Source organism: Gadus chalcogrammus, chromosome 23, assembly GCF_026213295.1.
Source record: "Gadus chalcogrammus isolate NIFS_2021 chromosome 23, NIFS_Gcha_1.0, whole genome shotgun sequence".
Classification (NCBI taxonomy): domain Eukaryota; kingdom Metazoa; phylum Chordata; class Actinopteri; order Gadiformes; family Gadidae; genus Gadus; species Gadus chalcogrammus.
In genome coordinates this window covers 10,694,081-10,714,991 of record NC_079434.1, presented here as the reverse complement: position 1 = coordinate 10,714,991, position 20,911 = coordinate 10,694,081, and the positions used below count along the sequence as shown (strand labels likewise).

The 20,911-nt window shown below is 45.1% G+C and overlaps 1 protein-coding gene across 1 annotated transcript; it reads left to right on the top strand.

Moving 5' to 3' along the window:
* The first annotated feature begins 11,390 nt into the window (after positions 1-11,390).
* insig1 (insulin induced gene 1) lies at positions 11,391-18,244 on the top strand. The gene is made up of 6 exons (XM_056584444.1): positions 11,391-12,084; positions 12,255-12,594; positions 13,541-13,665; positions 14,093-14,259; positions 14,667-14,766; positions 16,777-18,244. Exons 2-6 carry the CDS (start codon positions 12,270-12,272, stop codon positions 16,804-16,806), a joined length of 747 nt encoding a protein of 248 aa, XP_056440419.1. The 5' UTR covers positions 11,391-12,084; positions 12,255-12,269; the 3' UTR covers positions 16,807-18,244.
* The last annotated feature ends 2,667 nt before the right edge of the window (positions 18,245-20,911 follow it).

Below are 20,911 nucleotides of genomic sequence, written 5' to 3'. Positions count from 1 at the left end.
TCCCATTCAGATAATAACGATTAATATGGCTACGTAACAATTTCACCAAATGCTAGGAGAACGTATCGCCCCCTGTTGGTGCTATTCCCCCATTCATTTCGAATGGAGAAGCACGCGTGTTCAGGGTGACGCTTTGGTCAGGCAAAGCGTGACCCTGAACACGCCTTGCGATGTGGACAAACGTATCTATTTTACGCCTTGGCGTGATACCGGGTTGCACACACGCACACGCACACGCACACGCACACGCACACTCCCACAGCCACACAGACACAAACATCTAGATATTTCCACTGACCCTTGGCAGATGGGATGATTGACAGCTCAGTTCTAACCAGAGGTGTAAAAGAGACGAGGACGGCTGAGGCTGACCGGAACAAAGAGAAAACTGACACCTTCCCTACAATACTAACTATATCTTTATCTATATATCACCAGAACACAGGTCATTATTTGTGGTGATTAAAACCAACTTTGATTGTCAATAGCGAAACAAATAAAAAAAGATAATTATACATATATATCCCTCTCTTATATCCTAATTATACACTTGATTTCTGATCGAGATCATTCTGTCGAAACACCCAACACTGTCGTCAAATCTGAGATATCGCAAAGGAATTAATACCACCAATCAGACTTGACAGCCTTAATTGTCTTCTCTGATAAGCATCGTGTTCTGATTGGTCGGTTCCCTCTATTCCCTAAGACCCGCACACACCGTGAAACACGCGCGCTCAGAGAACCAAACGCCTCTTGTATTTTCCACCCTGTCATCACATTTCGCTGGCAGGCTTATCTTTACAGTTTTTTCATGCAAAAGCTCGCCCCGGTTCTCAGGGTTGTAGGTTTAGCCCGGAGGCGTGTTCAGTCCCTGCGGAGAAGGTGCGCAAGGACCGCAGAAATCTCATGGAGCATCCCCTTGCATCGTTCTGTGCCATATGGTCCACATCTGGTCCAACCGATCAGGCTGTTACACATTGAAGACAATTAACTGCTTTTCGTTTCATGATTACCACCTTAAATCCTACCGTAAAATAATCAATACGGTTTTCTCTATAGTTAAGTGATCTATAAAGATGTGACTGTGGTATTTCATTGTATTTACTGTCGCAATACTGATTTACACATACAAATATTCAGATGATGTGGGGCTGCACTGCATTATTGGATCAGAATATGATAAAAATATGCTGACATAAATAGTGATCTATAAAGATGTGACTGTGGTATTTTATTGTATTTACTGTTGCTATACTGATTTATACATACAAATATTCAGATGATGGGGCTGCACTGCATTATCGGATCAGAATATGTAAAAAATATGCTGACATAAAATGGTATGATTATGTTACTTTATGGGGTATTGGTGGACAGGACAGTGCATGTATACAATATAAGCCTGCGTTGGTTATTTGACAATTAATTGTTCAACATAATTTCAACTACAAAATATGTTTAGTATTTGTATGTACAGTGGACGCTTAGTGTTACAGGTTTATTGCATGGAGATTGTCACTAAAACTGTATTTAGGCGTTCATCGGAGCAACAACCTGTGTATATATATATATATATATATATATATTTATATATATATGTATATATATATATATATATATATATATATATATATATGTATGCATAAACCTTCTAACCTTCTATATATAAACCTTCTGTAAGTCCAGCATATAAACCTTCTAGACATCCACCTCCACTTATTCCTTCTATAAGCCTGTACACTGCTGCTCCTCCTGTGTTCACACGACTAACAGGATCAAAGACTTTGATTTCCAAACCGCGGCTCTAAATATCCCCCCTCACACACACACACACACACACACACGCTCACACACACACACACACACACACACACACACACACACACACACACACACACACACACACACACACACACACACACACACACACACACACACACACACACACACACAAACACACACACACAGAAACACACACACACTGGCTGTCACCTGTAGAAACGAACACGTCTTTCATGTCGAAATTGAGTAGGGTGGAACCACCTTCAAATTAATTACTATTCATTCATATTCATATATATATTTATATTCATGTATGTTCAGATACATTTATATGAATGTATTCAGATCTATATATTTTTATGTATATTTATGTTCAGATAGATTTCTATTCATATATACTCTGATCCATTTCAACTAATACATATTGATATATAATTATATTCCTATACATTCCATATATTTCTATAGCTTATTATGAACACATTTTTGTATTGTGGCCTGAAACATTAACCTCTTTTTACTGAAGACTTTGAAGGATGACTGTCACCTCCACTCCGAGTTAATGCGTGTAAATCCATGTTCTGGCTTGCTCATGTTGAGAGAGCGTTACATAATGTTTGTAATGTTATGTAAGCAGCAGGACTGTTGAAGTTAAGGACAGGAAACCAACTCTGCGCAGAGACAAACAGAGACAACAAACAATACACAATGGACGATACAGACGTCACACCATGGAGAGGGAGGGAGGGAGGGAGAGAGGGAAGGAGCAGGCAGGGAGAGAGTGGGAGGGAGGGAGGGAGAGAGGGAGTGAGCAGGGAGAGATGGAGAGGATTAGAGAGGGAACAGGGAGGGAGGAAGAGAGAGGGTAGGTAGCAGGGAGGAAGAGGGAGATACAGTGGGGTGAAAGAGGTAGGGAGAAGGGGGAGGGAGAGAACGGAGGGAGGAGAGAACAAAGAGTTAAAAGAGATACAGAGAGAGAGAGAGTGAGAGTGCAAGGTGTAAGATAGAGAGAGAGAGAAAAGGGGAGAGGAGAAAGAGATTGTAGAGACAGAGAGAGGGGGGAGAGAGAGAGAATATATAGAGAGGTATAAAGAGATAGAGTGAACAAAGAGGAGGAGAAAACAGAGAGAGAGAGAGAGTGTGGTTTTGGTAAATATTTAGCTGCGCTAAACCCAAGTAAAAGTCCCAAACTGCATTTCATATTGCACTGGAGTGGAGACATACTGTATTGCACACGAAGGAAACACTCACACACGCACACACCCAGACACACATGCACACACACACACACACACACACACACACACACACACACACACACACACACACACACACACACACACACACACACACATACACACACACACGGACACACACACACACACACACAAACACCAGTTTTACACACACAGACACACACACACACACACCTACACACACACACACACACACACACACACACCTACACACACACACACACACCTACACACACACACACACACACACACACACACACACACACACACACACACACACACACACACACACACACACACACACACACACACACACAGAAACACACACACATATTCACACACACACTCACTCACCAAGGCGAAGTCTCCACCAGTCCTCTCCAGGCGATCAGGTCAGCTCAGGTCACTAATGCAGCACCATATCCAAACAACACACATCTACTGTCACAAGCTCCACCCTACACACCACATCAACATCTACATGCCACTACGGCCAGAGTTCAACCCCACTACACTATACAATACACGCCACCACCCCCTGCACCTCATTAACATAACACGATACCACACAACACAATACTACACCATGTATACCACACAACGTACGCAGATGTAAATACTTGGAGTACGAATGGGAATAGAGGGCACCTAGTGTGTCACGGAATGTAGACGTTTTCAAGACGCATGTCTCCAGAGGGCTGAGCAGAGCCCAGTCTGTATCCACTCACGCCGTCTATAAGGGTCTTGTGTTCAGGGACGTGAGCGCAGTCCCCGTGAAAGTAGAACTTTGGCTTTTCTGCTTCAGACGCATGCTCTAATCTCTCTGAGCCCTCGCCTGTGCTCAGCAGGGAGACAGACACCCAGATGCACATGGTGTTCCATCGCTACTATGGCGACGGCATGTGGACATGTCAATCCACATCCCATCTGTCAGGAGGAGGCACGGTCTCAGTTCCCTTTGGTCCTCTGGCCAAGGAACACATCAGCACCGCTCTTTATTTCGTTAATGAGGACGGCTTCACGTCCAAATCAATTAACGTCCGCTAATTGATTTTCCTTTACCCCCATGTCTTTCTCTCTTTGATTCTGCACCATCTGTCTCTCCCTCTCGCTCTCCATCTCTATGTATCTTAATTAACCTTGCTTGACCCCTCCCACTTCCTCATTCTCTCCTCCGGGAATAAGACCTGTACCTTTATGGTAAAGGTGCGATGCTGAGAATTGAGTGGTATCTAGCAGAACGGACTTGGCAGAAATCAATTACGTTTTAAACAGTATATAATCCCATGAAAACAAGGTCCATTGTGTTTCCGTTAGCAAGAATAAGCGCTTGATTTCTACATAGATCTACATGGAGAGGGTCCGCCATGCTCTATCGCCTTTTTTCTTCATTAGCCCTGATTGGAAAAACAACCTATAATTTCAGAGACTAAACAACTAAATAAGTACAATTTATTAATCTATCAGGGATCCTCATCAATTGGATTGAAATATGCAACCTCACCTTTAAGATCCCTACCGGCACCTTTAAGAACTGGACCGAATATGGATGCACAGGCATAGCTATGATGTACCTCATAACTATGTTTGTCTATCTAAACACCAAAATAACCACGCTAACAATATACAATGGCTGTTTTCCAGACAAAGGTTTCCCATCCCTATGAGAGTTTTCCACCATACTCTCCAGTTCATGCCCTCCTCTCTCACGTCCAAACCACTTTAGCCGGCACTGATGTCTGGAACGTGTCACGCTCACACGACAGTGTTCTGAAAGCCCTTCAGAACCTTTCCCCTGTGGTCCCATAACAACCCCTCCGACCGCCCGGCTCAAGTCCATCCTCTTCTGTGAAGAATCTTGATGGACGAAAACGTGTTAGTTTGGCTGAAAGGCCGATGCGGAAAATAAGATGCATTTTCTCAACGCAATAGTAAAAGACAAGGCCATGAATAAGCTCCCAAACTGATATCGATTCTGTGGTGGAAAAGGAACATTTACATAAAATGAGGGAGATCGAGAAAGCCGAGGTTGAAAAGATAAGAAGAACTGCTTGTCCCAGATTCCCGGCTTTTTACTCATTGTACTCACATTCCGAACATCCATCACCCATACGTAGTTACCTCACTCTCTACTTATTTGAACACAGGCTGCTCGTCTGCCACTGAGATCAGAGCATTGTATGATATGGAATAGCCTTGACACTACGAATAGAAGTGTCAAGGGTCAAATGGACAAACATTTGCTGCATAGATAAATAAATAACCCCATAATTGTTAGACACTTGATGACCAGAGTCTCTAGTTGTGGTTCGAAGGTGTGATCCTATTGCAGCTGCACTCTCTCCCACCTACTTCTCCCTGATGTCATGGATACACATTTGGCAGTCAGAGCAGTTGTTTTGATATGTATATTCACCACAACCTCCAATTGTCTCACTCTCTCTTGATTCATCACAAACACAATTACCTCACAAGCGAGTTGTGCTTCTAATTGCCCTCAATTATAGGCCGGGCCCGTGGAATTAGCATCTGGCCTGTTCCCTGTTCTGGCTGATAGGAACAACCCTTTATATAAACACTTAAATGGAGGACTTCCCTTTAAACATTTAGCTGGAGAACATCCCTTTACAACACAAGAACATCCCTTTTAACACATACCCAGAGAAAATCCCTTTCAACACTAACCTGGAGAACATTCCTTACACACTTGGGGACCATCCTTTTAAACACTTGCCTGGAGAACATCCCTGTGAAGTTTAAAGGGATAGTAAGTGTTTAAGCTTTAAACACGTACCTGGAGATCACTGGGGACATGAGTGTCTGCCCCTTGAGAGAACCAGATGTTAACCGTCCGCTGAGGACCAACCCCTGTTTGGTGAACACTGCAACGGGAGTCGCTGAGGGGGATGTGTCTTGGATTCGGCAGGCTGTTTCTATGGTGCTTATTTTTGCCTGCTCCTTATGACATGTCTCTGTACTGTCCAACCACTACCTGCTGCTTAATGACATCTGATCTCACTGTAAGCCTATTTCAATAAAAGCATGAGGCAAATTACTAAAATAGTAGCCTATGTAACACTACGACTAACACATCGGTTGAGCATGTGCCAGATTCTCAATGAGCACACGTTGGAATGCTTATTGTTTGAATGTGATATTGAAAATATTATTAATATTTTCAGGCGAAACCTGAAGGCTGTGTATTTTTATCCAAGCACCGCCGCCATAGCAACATGTTGCCAACTGCCACATAGCAGTAAGCTGAAACTAGAAAATGACAAGTGTGCACAAACAGCATCAAACACTTATGTTGCTGCCAGGAAACCTCCACAAAATGAGAAAGAAAAAAGAAAGAAGCACCGAATGAGAGAAACGGTAACACAAATCAAAAAATGTATTTTGCCAAAATATAAATTAAACTGCCCGTGCTGAATTGGTCATTCAATGTTGCGTGAGCACCATCTACTGTTAGTTGTGTGAACGACATGTATTTTCTCCTTCTTCCACCACGAGAGAGAGATGTAAACGTGTCCACACCTGTCCTACATCAGTCAAATCGATATGTTGTTCGAGCTGCCAGCCATAAAACTACCCCGGCATCGACCTCCCCACTATCTACTATATTTTATTACTTCCTGGTGGTGGTCATGACTCATGCATAAGATATATAGGCCAACTACCTGTCACACAAACACAGTCAACTAATAAAAACATAATTAAACATTCTATACAGCCTATTGTATTAGTGAATGGATAAAAGGGGTTTTGTTTTATTGTCTCCCTTGCCATAACTAAATTAAAAACCATGCGTGACGGTGGGTTTGAATTAGATATCTTTTATATGTATTTTTGGTAATTTTGAAGTCACTCCTCTGCATACAAATAAAACAGCAGAGTTTATCCGTCTTAAGGCCAAATACCTTTCTTAATATCAGAAGTCTCATGCTGGTCCCCTGTGCTTGGCCAGTTTAATGTTTAACATTCACTCGTTGTGTCCAGAATAAACTGCTGTGTAAACATCTTGTTTGAGGTAACTTGAGTTCAGCGTTAACCATTAAGCAGAGAGGTTGTTCAGGGGAAAGAGTGGTGTGATCAACACACTCACATACCTACACACACACACACACACACACACACACACACACACACACACACACACACACACACACACACACACACACACACACACACACACACACACACACACACACACACACACATACCTAGACACACACACACACCTAGACACACACACAGACACATATGAACACAAAATTAGCTACACATACTTAGACACACACACACACAAACCACACTTAGACACACAGACACAAACACACACACAGCTAATGTAGGGCAGGTACTTTGGAGTCTGCAGGGTCAGTGGGGGTCTTACACAGACGTCACATTAACAGTAGAGGATTATTATTATTATTGAAGGTCTGTTATGGATATTCTCAAGGGTTCTAGGAAGAGGGAGAGTCTGGGTCCACTAGAGGGAGAGTCTGGGTCCACCAGAGGGAGAGTCTGGGTCCACACGAGGGAGAGTCTGGGTCCACTAGAGGGAGAGTCTGGGTCCACTAGAGGGAGAGTCTGGGTCCACCAGAGGGAGAGTCTGGGTCCACACGAGGGAGAGTCTGGGTCCACTAGAGGGAGAGTCTGGGTCCACTAGAGGGAGAGTCTGGGTCCACTAGAGGGAGAGTCTGGGTCCATAGAGGGAGAGTCTGGGTCCACTAGAGGGAGAGTCTGGGTCCACTAGAGGGAGAGTCTGGGTCCACTAGAGGGAGAGTCTGGGTCCACTAGAGGGAGAGTCTGGGTCCACAGAGGGAGAGTCTGGCTCCTGGAGGGAGAGTCTGGGTCCACTAGAGGGAGAGTCTGGGTCCACTAGAGGGAGAGTCTGGGTCCACTAGAGGGAGAGTCTGGGTCCACTAGAGGGAGAGTCTGGGTCCATAGAGGGAGAGTCTGGCTCCTGGAGGGAGAGTCTGGGTCCACTAGAGGGAGAGTCTGGGTCCACTAGAGGGAGAGTCTGGGTCCACTAGAGGGAGAGTCTGGGTCCACTCGAGGGAGAGTCTGGGTCCACTCGAGGGAGAGTCTGGGTCCACTAGAGGGAGAGTCTGGGTCCACTAGAGGGAGAGTCTGGGTCCACTAGAGGGAGAGTCTGGCTCCATAGAGGGAGAGTCTGGGTCCACTAGAGGGAGAGTCTGGGTCCACTAGAGGGAGAGTCTGGCTCCATAGAGGGAGAGTCTGGGTCCACTAGAGGGAGAGTCTAGGTCCACTAGAGGGAAAGTCTGGCCTCATTTAATGAAAAATCACCTGACTCTTGGGTGATGTTTGACAAACGGCAAACGTGTTTGTTATTATTGACATCTTATCTTTGCCCCTCCCTCTTGCCCTCTTTCGCTCTCTCTCGCACACAGACACACACAGCACCATCCCCCCTAGAGAAGGGCTGTGATTGGTCGGTTCTCTCTTACCTGATCCTGAGGATTTCAGAGGGCTGATTGTACCGTCACGACAGGCAGATAAGAACACACAAACACACACACACACTTACTCACTCACTAAACCACCTTATATTGGCCCTTACTTACCTTAACCTAACCTCATCCATACCTTTCATTAGCCATTACTTTCCTGATCCACCTCACTTGACTTAGATTAACCATAACCTACCTTAACCAACGTAAATCATGCCTTACCGAACTACCTCATTACCTTGCATTAACCATAACTTACCCTAAAAACCTACATTAACGATAACTTAACTAAAACCCCTCACCTTACATGAACCATGACTTACCTTAAACAACTTATATAAATCATAATAGTCCTTAGTTTAAGGACCTTAAATTTATCATAACTAACCTTAACCTCCTTATTTCAGTCAAGTGTTGTGAATTGCAAAGTCATGAACACAGACACACACGCACACACACACACACACACACACACACACACACACACACACACACACACACACACACACACACACACACACACACACACACACACACACACACACACACACACACACACACACAGACCCACACACACACTTGTGTTAGTCTAACTGGGACAGCTCTAGTTGGAGGCCTTCTGGTCCCTATAGCCCCACTTGCTCTGTGACCGCACTTTCGCTCCACCAGCCCTTTTCTCCTGCCTCACTCTATCCCTCCCCAGTTTCCTCTCCTCCCCCATCCCACCTCTCCTCACTCTCTCCCATCCCTCCTCTCCCACTCTCTCTCTCCATCCCTCCTCTCCTCCCTCTCCCCCAACCCTCTCCTCCCTCCTCATCTGTCCTCCCCTCCCGCTCTCCAATCCCCATGCATCCTCCCCCCTCCACCCCAGGTTAGTGCTTAGAAATATGGGGACAGGCAGGGGACTTCATCGAGCATCAACGTCCAGCTAGCGGTCTAGTCTAATCTCTGGTTAATGCGTACTGTCTCCACAGTGCGGCCTAGGTATCTATATACTATCTCCACAGTGAAGCGGTCTAGTAAAGTCTCTTGTTATCTATAATCTCTTTCAACAGTGAAGCGGTCTGATCTAATCTCTGGTTATCTGAATACTCGCTCATCAGTGAGGTGGTCTGGTCTAATCTCTGGTTATCTGTTTACTCACTCCACAATGTTTATAACCACCTCATAGACACGGTCTAGTCTATGAGCTGGTTATCGCTATACTCTCTCCACAGTGAAGCAGTCTATTCTATGAGCTTGATGCGTGTCGGGCGTTCCGGTACAGAATGGATTTCATTGAGATCACACTACAGCCAATCAGAGTGCAGACAGGTGCTCTGTGAAGAGAATAATGAACACCATGTGATGATTGAGCTCAACAAACAGGATGAGTGAGAGTTCACGGAAATACATTCATCCGGGCTAACCTGACGGGGGACTTACAGACATCAATCAACAGCAGCACTAGACAGTGCGGAACAGGGAAATAAGAAATTACTTTAAATCATCAGCCTTATTTTCAGCCTCACAAACATTTGAGTTGTATTTAAACAAAAGAAGACACGAGTGATTAGAGGACAGCTAAATTAAAAAGGGGCATTTGAAGAGACATTTTTAGTAAAGTTCTTTCTATGTAATCCTGAAGATAACCTTCTGTTCTGTCTGCAGGCCCAGTCTGTTAAATAACAGAGTTCTCAGTCCAATCACACGACCAGTCCATAGCTCTCCCCCACACAGAGTACAGACAGCCATCTGAAACAAGGACTCTGAAATATGTAGGCCTATTGGTTAAAGTACAGATATGCCTTGTAACTTCCCTCTCTGGTGGCCAGGGGGTATGTAAGATGACTCACCAAACCTCCAGTTGTCTGCAGTGGACCACTTTCAAGATTTTAAATATTTAATTTGATCATTGACCTAATATCCTGCCAAGCAATTAAAACAAGGTCATTTACTTTGTGGATCACCCATCAGTGTTTATTTTATTAATGTTTGCATGGTGCTTGCCGCCGGGGTGCTACGTGAGCTGAACCCATTTGGATAGGCGTGTCTTGTTTTTAACGCGTTATCGCACTGATAGCAGTAGACCTTCCGTACTTTCAAAGTTCATGGCAGCCGCCGGCTTGCAAAACAAACCCATGTTTCTGTCGGAAAACATCCGAGAACAACCCCTCTGCCACGCCCCTCTCAGGTGAACTCGGGTATGTAAACAAGGCCAGGTGTGCCGCCGCCCCGTACACACGGCCTTAAGGCTGGTTTATGCTCGGTTACGTAAGCGTAAGCGCAAGCGCAAGAGGCCCTTGCGCGCCCTTGCGCCCCCCTTGCGCGACTTCTCACGTCTTGCGTGCGTCGGGCGATTTTTCTAGACTTGCGTCATTTTTTACGTAAGCTTTTACGCGAGCCGCCCAGCCTGCAAGGCTGTGATTGGTCTGCTGGTCTGGTTACTACTTCCTGTCTGGAGTATCACCCGGCAGGCTCATATACAAAAGCATTAACCTGAAGTGAAGTTAACTTTGCTGCCAACACATTATTTCGTTTTAAAATGTAGAGAGATATGCACATTTATACAACCCCAATGATCAACAACTTCATCACCCCTGTTCCTCTGTCTGTTGCCATCATTCACTGTGTATGGGGAGAACACGATCTGGCACATAAACAAACCAACGACTCCCACAGACAAAGACGTCATTCTCGAGGTCGTCTTCAACGAAAAACTTTCCTCCACATATTACTCCACCTACTGTTCTGGCGGTAAATTGCTTGGCAACACGCGCAACCTAAAAGGGAGCATGAATTGCTTTGAGTAAATTTTGCGCAACAACGTAACACCAACGCTGAAGCATGCAGCCGCCTTTAGGGCTATATAAGCAGACCCCCGCGCGCAATACCTATACTGCGGGAATAGTCTCTCCACTAACCTACCCTAGCGTACTGGTTTACTTTATCGATTTTCTGCAAGATCTTTACGCATTTTTCAGATCTGCAATCGCTTGATATTCTAAAGTAAAAATACTTAGTTTTTACTTTAAGTTAAAATATAAATAAATCTCTATATATAGGCACCCAAGTTAACGTATGGTACATAGCAGAAGATCACAGATAGGTCTATCGTCTGTGAAAAGTTCGTTTCATTTGCTTCACTATTTATAATGTAGTTGTCCCGAGTAGAAATCCGGGCCAAAACAGTTGAATATCTGCAGCTCCGGTCACACCTGCTGCACCACCTTCACCTGACCCTCCCCGCGAGCACCGACTACCGAAAAAGCTCGCCTGATCATACCGTACGAGCCGGAGGAGGCGTGGTCAGGGGTGACACGTCAGATCACCCGCCGCGCTCTGATTGGCTGACGATCCTCACCCGACCCAGCTGTGATTGTTTTGTGCAGTGGGAGCAGAGTCAGTCTGAACATCGATCTGAGCTGAAGACCCCCTCGTCTCTAAAGGAGAGACGAGTTGTCTAAAGGAGAGTCAAACAACAGTATTAGTATTTCGTTTGAGACCAAAGAGAACCGCCGACACTCTCTCCACCAGGTTGCGGAAGAAGAGAACCGAGGACTGTGTCTGCAACATTAGACATCCAGGTAGGCGCACAGCTCCACTTCAAGCTCTGCACACTTCATGCTTCTTTACTTCTAAATACATTCAATCCGTTAGCGTGGGGCTCAATATGACGTCCAACACGGCCCAGTCCGGTCAGTTTAGATCTAGACCAGCGGGTACCGACTCTTTTTGTGACTTTGCCCCCCTCCAGTCGTGCCAGACTCAAATGCCCAGACTAGAAGACCACTGCTGGACGTGTTCCTGTGCGCCTTCTCGGGGGGACTCTGAGGACCGGGTGGTGGCTCCGAAGGCCGTAGACATGCTGTCCATTATCACGACGGTGCTCCGGGGGGCCTACGGCTCGCTGCACAGCGACCGTGCCGCCAACCTCCTCCGGCGGGGTCTGGTTCTGTTCGCCGTCGGAGTGTTTCTGGCGCTGGTGCTCAACCTGCTGCAGATCCAGAGACACGTCACGCTGTTCCCTGAGGAGGTGATGAGCACGCTGTTCTCCTCCGCCTGGTGGATCCCTCCTTGCTGCGGGACCGGGGCCGGTAAGTTCGTTTATTACAAGAGATATGTTGATATACTTTTCTAATGATATTTATAGATATATATGAGTATTCTAAGAGCCAAGTTGTGAGTGCTATTTAAGTGAGACTCGTTGGGCTTGCAGTGGGGAGGATCTGAGAAGTGGGGAGCTGTTTTCAGAATTTTAATGTAGAGAATATCCGTATAATAAAGGGACAACATGATATGCAAAGGTTAAGTATTTGCTAAGTCTCTGTGCTGTTGTTAGGTTAATATAAATAGATATACATGTATAATAGACTCCAGTTGTTTTGTCCGGGTGCTCAATGAGTATGTCCTTGCCTGGTGTGTACAGAAAAAGCCTTCCTATTGGCTCCAATATAAAACTACCGTGCACGTAGCTGCGTAAGCAGCTCTGTGATTGGTCGCTTTCATAACGGGTGAGGGAAGTGGGCGGAGCTTTCCTCCCGCCTGTCTGGATAACAAGGAAGTCCATATTATGCAAAAAAGGGTTAAGCTTCTTCCGAAAGCGAAACCCATCTTTACATGACAATAAATGTTAATAATACAAGTAAATATGTGAATTTATTTTTACATGTGTTAGTATTTCTGTTTCGCTGTGTAATAGGACAGTATTGACTATTTTGTATGTGGGCTATAACAACATAAACAGTGTTGTTTGATATATGCGTGTATTAATTTACCTCTAACTTTTTTGACTTGACTATTTTAACATTTTTGGTCATTATTCTTTTTTCTAAACAACCAGCTTTAAGTCATATCAACCTCTTTCCTAAAACTAAAAGAAAAATGGAATAAGATCTCAGCGGTGGCCAACTCCACTAAAGCAGCCAGGAACTGCTGAAAATATGCAACTACAGAGACGGCTCGTTTATGCAGAAGTGAAAGTGATCCTGTGTTAACCAAAGACTGAGGCGTGACCTAACGCACAGTGGTTGTCTGTTCCAGCTGTCATCGGCCTGCTGTACCCCTGTATCGACAGCCACCTCGGGGAACCCCATAAGTTCAAGAGGGAGTGGGCGAGCGTCATGCGCTGCATCGCAGTGTTCGTGGGCATCAACCACGCCAGTGTCGTATCCTTTCACCCAGAAACTCAGTCACGACTAGATGAACAACTGTTCATCAACATCTGAACAACATGTGTCGTGTGTCTTGCACAAAGAGATTCTGAATTGGACTGATATTCTGCTTGTTCCTTCATATATTATTTAGCTGTTAAGTCTCTTGCACAGAAAGAAATCTGACATTACAACACTGTTGTTCAGAATAATTGTATATTAAACATCTTTTAACCTGGTTCACTGAGTTCTGAAACTCCCTGAAGCTGGTTCACAACAATGTTTACATTAACTGTCAAACCAGACGCTCTAAAATCGGAAACAATAAATTCACAGCACGAAACGAGATCTAAATGACTAAAAGCAGAACAACCTGCTCCTCTCCTCCTAGTTGTACTGTAGGTCTGCTTGTGTATTTGCCCCTTAACCTGCTGTCCTACAGAAGCTGGACTTTGCCAACAACGTGCAGCTGTCCCTCACGCTGGCGGCGCTGTCCCTGGGCCTGTGGTGGACGTTCGACCGCTCCCGCAGCGGCTTCGGCCTGGGCATCACCACCGCTTTCCTGGCCACAGTCATCACACAGCTGCTGGTGTACAACGGAGTCTACCAGTAGGTCCCCTCCCATTTTGCTTGCTCTAAAAAGGGCCCGCTTTTTGATGACGTAATGATTGACCTGTTTTACTGGTTTTATCAAAAAAAGTGCTGTGCAAGGCAATAAAAGAGTGGTGACCTATTAGAAAAAATGGCCACATTGGCTTTCTTAGGTGCAGGTTATTGGGGGTCATCAAAACTTCCACAGAACTCAAGTCACTGTCGCAAGAGCTAGACATGCAGGAAGTTATTTAGCAGGAAGAAGCAGATTTAAAGAGAATTTCCCGCATAGTTTCTATAAATCTGATCCTAGTAACCTTCAAATAATGTATATTACTATAGTTACCTTTTAAAAAGTGTGGTCCAATATCTGTAAAGAGTCTGTAACTATAGTTACTAAATGGCATGTTGTGGGATGTCCTCAGGTACACGTCACCTGACTTCCTGTACGTGCGCTCCTGGCTGCCCTGCATCTTCTTCTCTGGAGGCGTAACCATGGGCAACATCGGCCGCCAGCTTGCCATGGTAACCACCTGCCACTGACATTCATGCAAACTAGCATATAATATATGATTTCCGATTCTTTTACTAATGACTTTAGTGACCAAAATGGTGATCATTTTCACGGTAACAACATCTGTTGTCATGGAGACATTCATGTTACCCGCACATTATTTGGGTCTTTGACTCTCAACTGAAAGACGCTGAATAAGATCCCCAATGTCCCCAGTCTAACCTGAAGGCATCCTACAGAAGGTTGACCCCTTGCCCCTGCCTTCTCCTTAATGACCTGTCTCTTTACTGTCCAACCCCTACCTGCTCCTTAATGACCTGTCTCTGTATTGTCCAACCCCTACCTGCTCCTTAATAACCTGTCTCTGTACTGTCCAACCGCTACCTGCTCCTTAATGACCTGTCTCTGTACTGTCCAACCCCTACCTGCTCCTTACTGACCTGTCTCTTTACTGTCCAACCCCTACCTGCTCCTTAATGACCTGTCTCTGTACTGTCCAACCCCTACCTGCTCCTTACTGACCTGTCTCTTTACTGTCCAACCCCTACCTGCTCCTTACTGACCTGTCTCTTTACTGTCCAACCCCTACCTGCTCCTTAATGACCTGTCTCTGTACTGTTTAACCTCTACCTTCTCCTTTAATGAATGTATCTCTATCTCACTTTGAAGTCACTTTGGGCAAAAGTGTGAATTAAAAACTAAACATGCATCAAACCAAAACAAAGGTACAAAAGTCACGTTAAAAAAAAATAAGACACACAGTTTCAAAGTGTCTTAAAGTGGACCCCCAGTCAGTGGAAGAGTTAAAAAGTCCCTTTGCCACTGATGTCTTAATTTACCCAGAAGCCCCGATGTGCCCCGCTTGAGGCGTGACACCAGATTAACGGCACTTGTTGTTTTCCTCTGTGGCTGTCGCTACTGCCCCCCTCCCGTTGTTTGTGTTTGGAACAGAGAAGGAATGTTGGCTCGTGTCCTTCTCCCTCTCTCACTCCCTCCTTCGTTCCCGCTCTCGTTCTGCCTCCACTTGAATCTATAGAAATAGGTTTCAAGGCTGATGGCCTAATACAGGAAGCTTGTAGCTGCTCGAGTGTTAAAGCTGTTAAAGCTGTGAGTCACTGTTTAAATATGAACGTTTTATCAAGTGTTTCCATTTCTCTCTGCTGACTCGCCGTTTATAATTTCCTGCAGTCAGAGGAAGTGAAAGACCAGCTGTAGTTTGTAGTGAACGGAGATGAGCCTGACTCCCTTTTGGACCAAGGAGCAGCTGGACCAAGGCCAGTGTTGGGTTGGACTAAATATATCCCCTGGTTGTTGTTCCAGTAGGACATTTAGGGACTATTGGGAACATGGGTGTGCTTAAATCTCCAAGACCATCTCTTTCTTTACAGAAAGGTTTTCAACCATTTGCAAGGGGGCCATGAACCCAGCAGAACTTATTTTTCTGTAGACCAAGCTCCACTTTAGTTGTGAGACCCTGTGGCTGGTTGAGCAGGATAAGATAGTCTTATGGTTAGGGTTATTATTCCCAGTGTCTGCAGTTTACCTGGGAGCATTTCCTGAGAAAGATGCCTAAGATACATGCTGAGAAATGTTATTAACCTGCTGTGAAAAAGGTCAAAAATGTACTAGCAATTGAGTCATTGAGTCGGTTCAGTTGGTTACCAGCGTCTGCAAAGTGACTAAATTCATTGGCTAGAGGGTCGAAGGGTGGGGCGATGACGTCATCGTTTGCGTTTTAGGCGTCCACACGAATCCTAACACGAAACCGCATAGGTCCGGATCGATTTGAAACCACCCTCGGACATGGTGTCAGAAATGTGCGGTTTCGGGCACCGGATTCGCCGGCTCCGTCTGGACGGTCGGCCGAACCACCAAAAGATCGGCTCTGTCAGGACGGGCCTTAGTGGTTACAGGGTTACGGTCCGGTCAGCTTTAACTCAGTGGTTAAGGTGCCACGGTCCTAGTTAGCTATAGCCCTACTGGTTAAGATGTTAAGCCTCCATGTATTTTTGTGTTTTCAGGGTGGAGGGGAGAAGCCGCACATTGACTGATGACTGAAGTCTGTCTGGACGTCGCGGAGGAACTACCACACGGTGACACGGGAGAGAGGAGGAAGAAGAAAAAAGGACTCTGAGTTGCTTGGGCCTGTTCCCCCCTTTTCCCGCCCACCCACCATAACGTGCCATGTTTTCATCTCTACATCACCGGGGCTAGCCTCCCAACCCCCCCACCCCACCGGCTATAATGGGAGACAAGGATCACCAATAGCCCTTCACAACCACAACCATCCACCTCTGAGTGTATGTGTGCGTGCACGGTTGTGTGGTTGTATCGCTGGAGACGAAGCTGCCATGGTGTATTCTTATAGACATAAGATGGTTATAAAGGGAAAAAGCTTCAAGGTGAGGTCCTGCCTGTTGTTCCCCAGCAGGTGGTGCTGTCGTTCCCTGGGTCTGTTTTCAAACGGTAACCTGAAGAAAGTAAAAAAAAGAAAAAAGACTGACGTTAGTGATCCCAAATATGCATGGAAGTGATATATTTAATATATAAAGTGAACGCCCCCTAGAGGTCAGAGTGCAGTGTGTTTTGGTGGCATGTGGATATATTCTAGAGCAGTAGAGTGATCCAGCGAGGTTATATTTTGGTTTTATTGGCTTTAAAGGATTGTATTTGGAAAGAGAGAGGGTCGTCAGTATATTGAAGTATTGTGAGGCAGAGCTTTACGTTTGGGAACGGATCGTTTCATTGGTCTCCGGCCTTTCCATTCTCACCAATCACTTTCCCCATCTCACGTGTCCACCGTATTCTGGTGAAGACGGTGAATGAATAGTGTTTAGGCTATGGGAACAGTGTGAAGGACAGGGCCCTGCGCGGCTTCCTGGGACATTTGCAGTCTGTGATTGCCTTTTGTATTATAGAATTTAGTGCTTTTGTCACTACGATATTTCAGTTTTATCATTTGTAAAAAATGGTGATCTATTTAGTGCGTGTGTGTGTGCCTATATGTAATCAGACAGGTATTATCCAACCACGTCTTGGTTTGATGGAGAGTGTCGCGTCAAGCATCCAGTAAAACAGCAATAACACCAGTGGTTTGGAAACCCTTTGTCAGAATAATTGTTCTTACATTTTTGCCTTTTTAGTCAAAACACCAATGAGTTCTCTCACCATAGGGGAACTAAAGATGTAAAACTGTGTCAAACTGATATAAACTTCTCATACAGACAACAATACAGATTTGTTATTTTGTACTTTATTTTGCATTGTGTGCCAGTAGGGGCGGTGTGCCCTTCGCTGCTGGTTCAACGCTTTCATTCATGTGTGCGGACACAAAGAAGCTTTATTTTCCGAGGTGGTGAAGCACCTTTTGATTGTAACGTGTTAGAGTTTATTTGTCTGCTATTTCAGTTGTAGCCATTTTTGCTACCTTGAATTCAAGTGAAAATAAAATCCTACAAGGAACACTCTGCTGTTTCGTTTACTTTAAAAACCAAATACAAGGCACCTTATGTTATGTTTATTTTTTCTGCTTTTCTTTTGGATGATTTTTTTTATCAACTCCTCCCAGGCCAATTCACAAATTCCATCCAAACCAACTCTTAATGATTCCTCCCTACCCAAATAATACAATGTATAATTATAATATGTATAATACAACTGCAGTAAGGCCCCCAAAGGTGTAACACAATAGGTAGGCATGTTTTACCATCTCCTAGAATAGATTATTGTCCAATAGTCATGACGCCTACTTTATTTTACTCTGCACCCTATTTTCACGTAGACCATGTAGGTGAAAACAGGGCTATTTCTCATACTATTAAGAACTCCCATTTTATTACCAGTCAGTCAATAGCTCGGTGAGAAGAGCATTTACCTCCAAGACAGAAGGTCCATGGTTTGAATTCCACCAAATGTTTTCTGAAAATCTTTTTATTTATTTCAAATCTCTTAGTGATAGTGAATATATTCTCTGATAGATGGTGCCTATTTTCTGCAAGATATTTCCATCTCCAACTCATGGTACATGTTTGTCAATAGCTCAGTGAGTAGAGCACTTGAGTAGAAGGTCCTTGGTTTGAATCTCACCAGGTACCTAACGGTGTAAGGAAACAGCTTGTCTAGGTGGACTGCTAAGCAATGGTCCATAACTTACGGCAGTGAAGGCACACTCCTTGAGTCTATGGTCTAAAACGAAACAATGATGTACTACTACCAAAAGAGCATGCACCATCCTTGCACACACATGGTGTGGTTGGAACTTTGGACTTTGGGGCCGTTGAAGCTATTACCAGCACTCTGGTCTAGGAAATGGTTTTGTAAAAAAAAAAATCTGGTTAGGTCAGGTCAATCAGGTTGAGTACTTCCAGCAGAAGAGGCGCTTTGGTCTGACTGGGTGCCCTATCTCACACTGTGAGGGGATTGGCAGAAGGGTTGCAGTTCTGCTGAGTTAATAACCTAACGTGACCTCCAGCAGTGGCCACTCTGAACCCACCATTTCCTTTGTTTTCAAAAATTGTGCAACATCAGGCGGATGCGTGCAGTTGCGTGCTATACACTGGTTATTGCGCCTTGCAGCTATTATTATTATTAGCATTAGTATAATAACCTACACAGCCTGCTAGCCATCACTAATGCAAGAAGCCTAGCTTAGCATAGCAACTGTAGATCCCCTCGATCCATTTTCAATACTTCCCCAAGAGAAACTAAACGCTACAACCACCTCTCCATTGAGACAAATCATATATTAGCACCATAATGCTCCTCTGGCGGTGCTAGCTGCTAGCTGCTAACAGGCTGCCACTGGCGGGTTGAGTTTTCCCCTCTTTTGTCTAGTTGCTCGGTCACACTCTCTACACCCATTATATAGTCTTCTGTAGTCCCTTCCCTCCCTCACCCCCTCCTGTTAACTCCCCCCCTAGCTGTCTGCAGGGGCGGGGCTCTGGTTAAACCACAGCTGGAGTGACAGTTAACCTTTCTCACACAGCGAATCATCCAGGACAAGAGGCAGGAGCACTGTACACCTCTGTTTCTGCGCCTCTCTCTCTCTCTCTCTCTCTCTCTCTCTCTCTCTCTCTCTCTCTCTCTCTCTCTCTCTCTCTCTCTCTCTCTCTCTAGCTCTCCACTCTGTCCATCTTACACCTGGCTATCCATCCATCTCTCCTCTCTATCTGTCCATTTCCCCCCCCTCTACTCATACATCTCTCCTCTCTATCTGTCCATCTGCATCTATCCACCTCCTCTGTTTATGTCTGTTTAGCTATGTGTCCATCTGCTTCTGTCTCTCGGTCTGTCTGTGTATCTCTCTATCTGTCAATCCTTCTCTCTATTTCCATAAACGTCTCCTTCTATCTGTACGTCTCTCTCTTTCTCCCCTGTCCCCACTTACTTTTGCTACTACTACTGCTACTACTCCATATGATACTCTGTTACCTCAGAGCAACTGGGAACCAGGCCAATTTCCTGCCTTGATACTCTCCTCTCCCTCCCTCTCTCTCCCCCCGGCCTCTCTCTCCCCCTCCCTCTGTCCAACCTTCCTTTTCTCTCCCCCACTCCCCCTCCCCCCTCCCTCTCTTCATGTTTTCACACTAAGATAAAGAGATTGAGGAAGAGGGGAAGAGAGAGGGAGGCGGTTGAGGGACAATGCTTGCCTCTCAGAGGGAAGAGAAAGTAGGCCTAATAGTCAGCCAGGATTATTGTGGAATACTACACGCCTGCTGGTCTAGCTTTGTAATATCCCACTGTAATGAGGATATAGAGGAGTTGAGTTGTGGGTTTGAGCGTACATATCGGGTGTCGCCAATAGAGGTCGCTATTGGTCCTTCGAGGATGTACAGTCTATATAACAGGCTGTACTGTCCCCTAGTGGCGAAGAGTAGTAACTCCATATTATACATGCATCTATCTGTCTCATATTACGTATGTATGATAGTGAAAAGGTTTTAATGATTGAACAGCAGACAGCGGCAACAGTGTTTATTTTTAATTAAGCAGATATTAGTACACATGATAGAAATGTCCTGATAGAGAGAACATCAAACCTTCAGTTATGTTAAGATACTGGAAGAGAGACACACTGTCCTCTATAATGGAGGAGAGGCACACCGCCCGCTATAATAGATTATGTGTCTCTCTGCAAGAGGAAAGAGTATGTCTCTC

Excerpts from the sequence above, each read along its gene's own strand:
- insig1 (XM_056584444.1), top strand. The coding sequence starts at position 12,270 with ATGCCCAGACTAGAAGACCACTGCTGGACGTGTTCCTGTGCGCCTTCT. Across the intron at positions 13,666-14,092 it reads GCATCAACCACGCCAGTGTC|AAGCTGGACTTTGCCAACAA; the intron begins GTATCCTTTCAC and ends GCTGTCCTACAG. Across the intron at positions 14,260-14,666 it reads GTGTACAACGGAGTCTACCA|GTACACGTCACCTGACTTCC; the intron begins GTAGGTCCCCTC and ends GGATGTCCTCAG.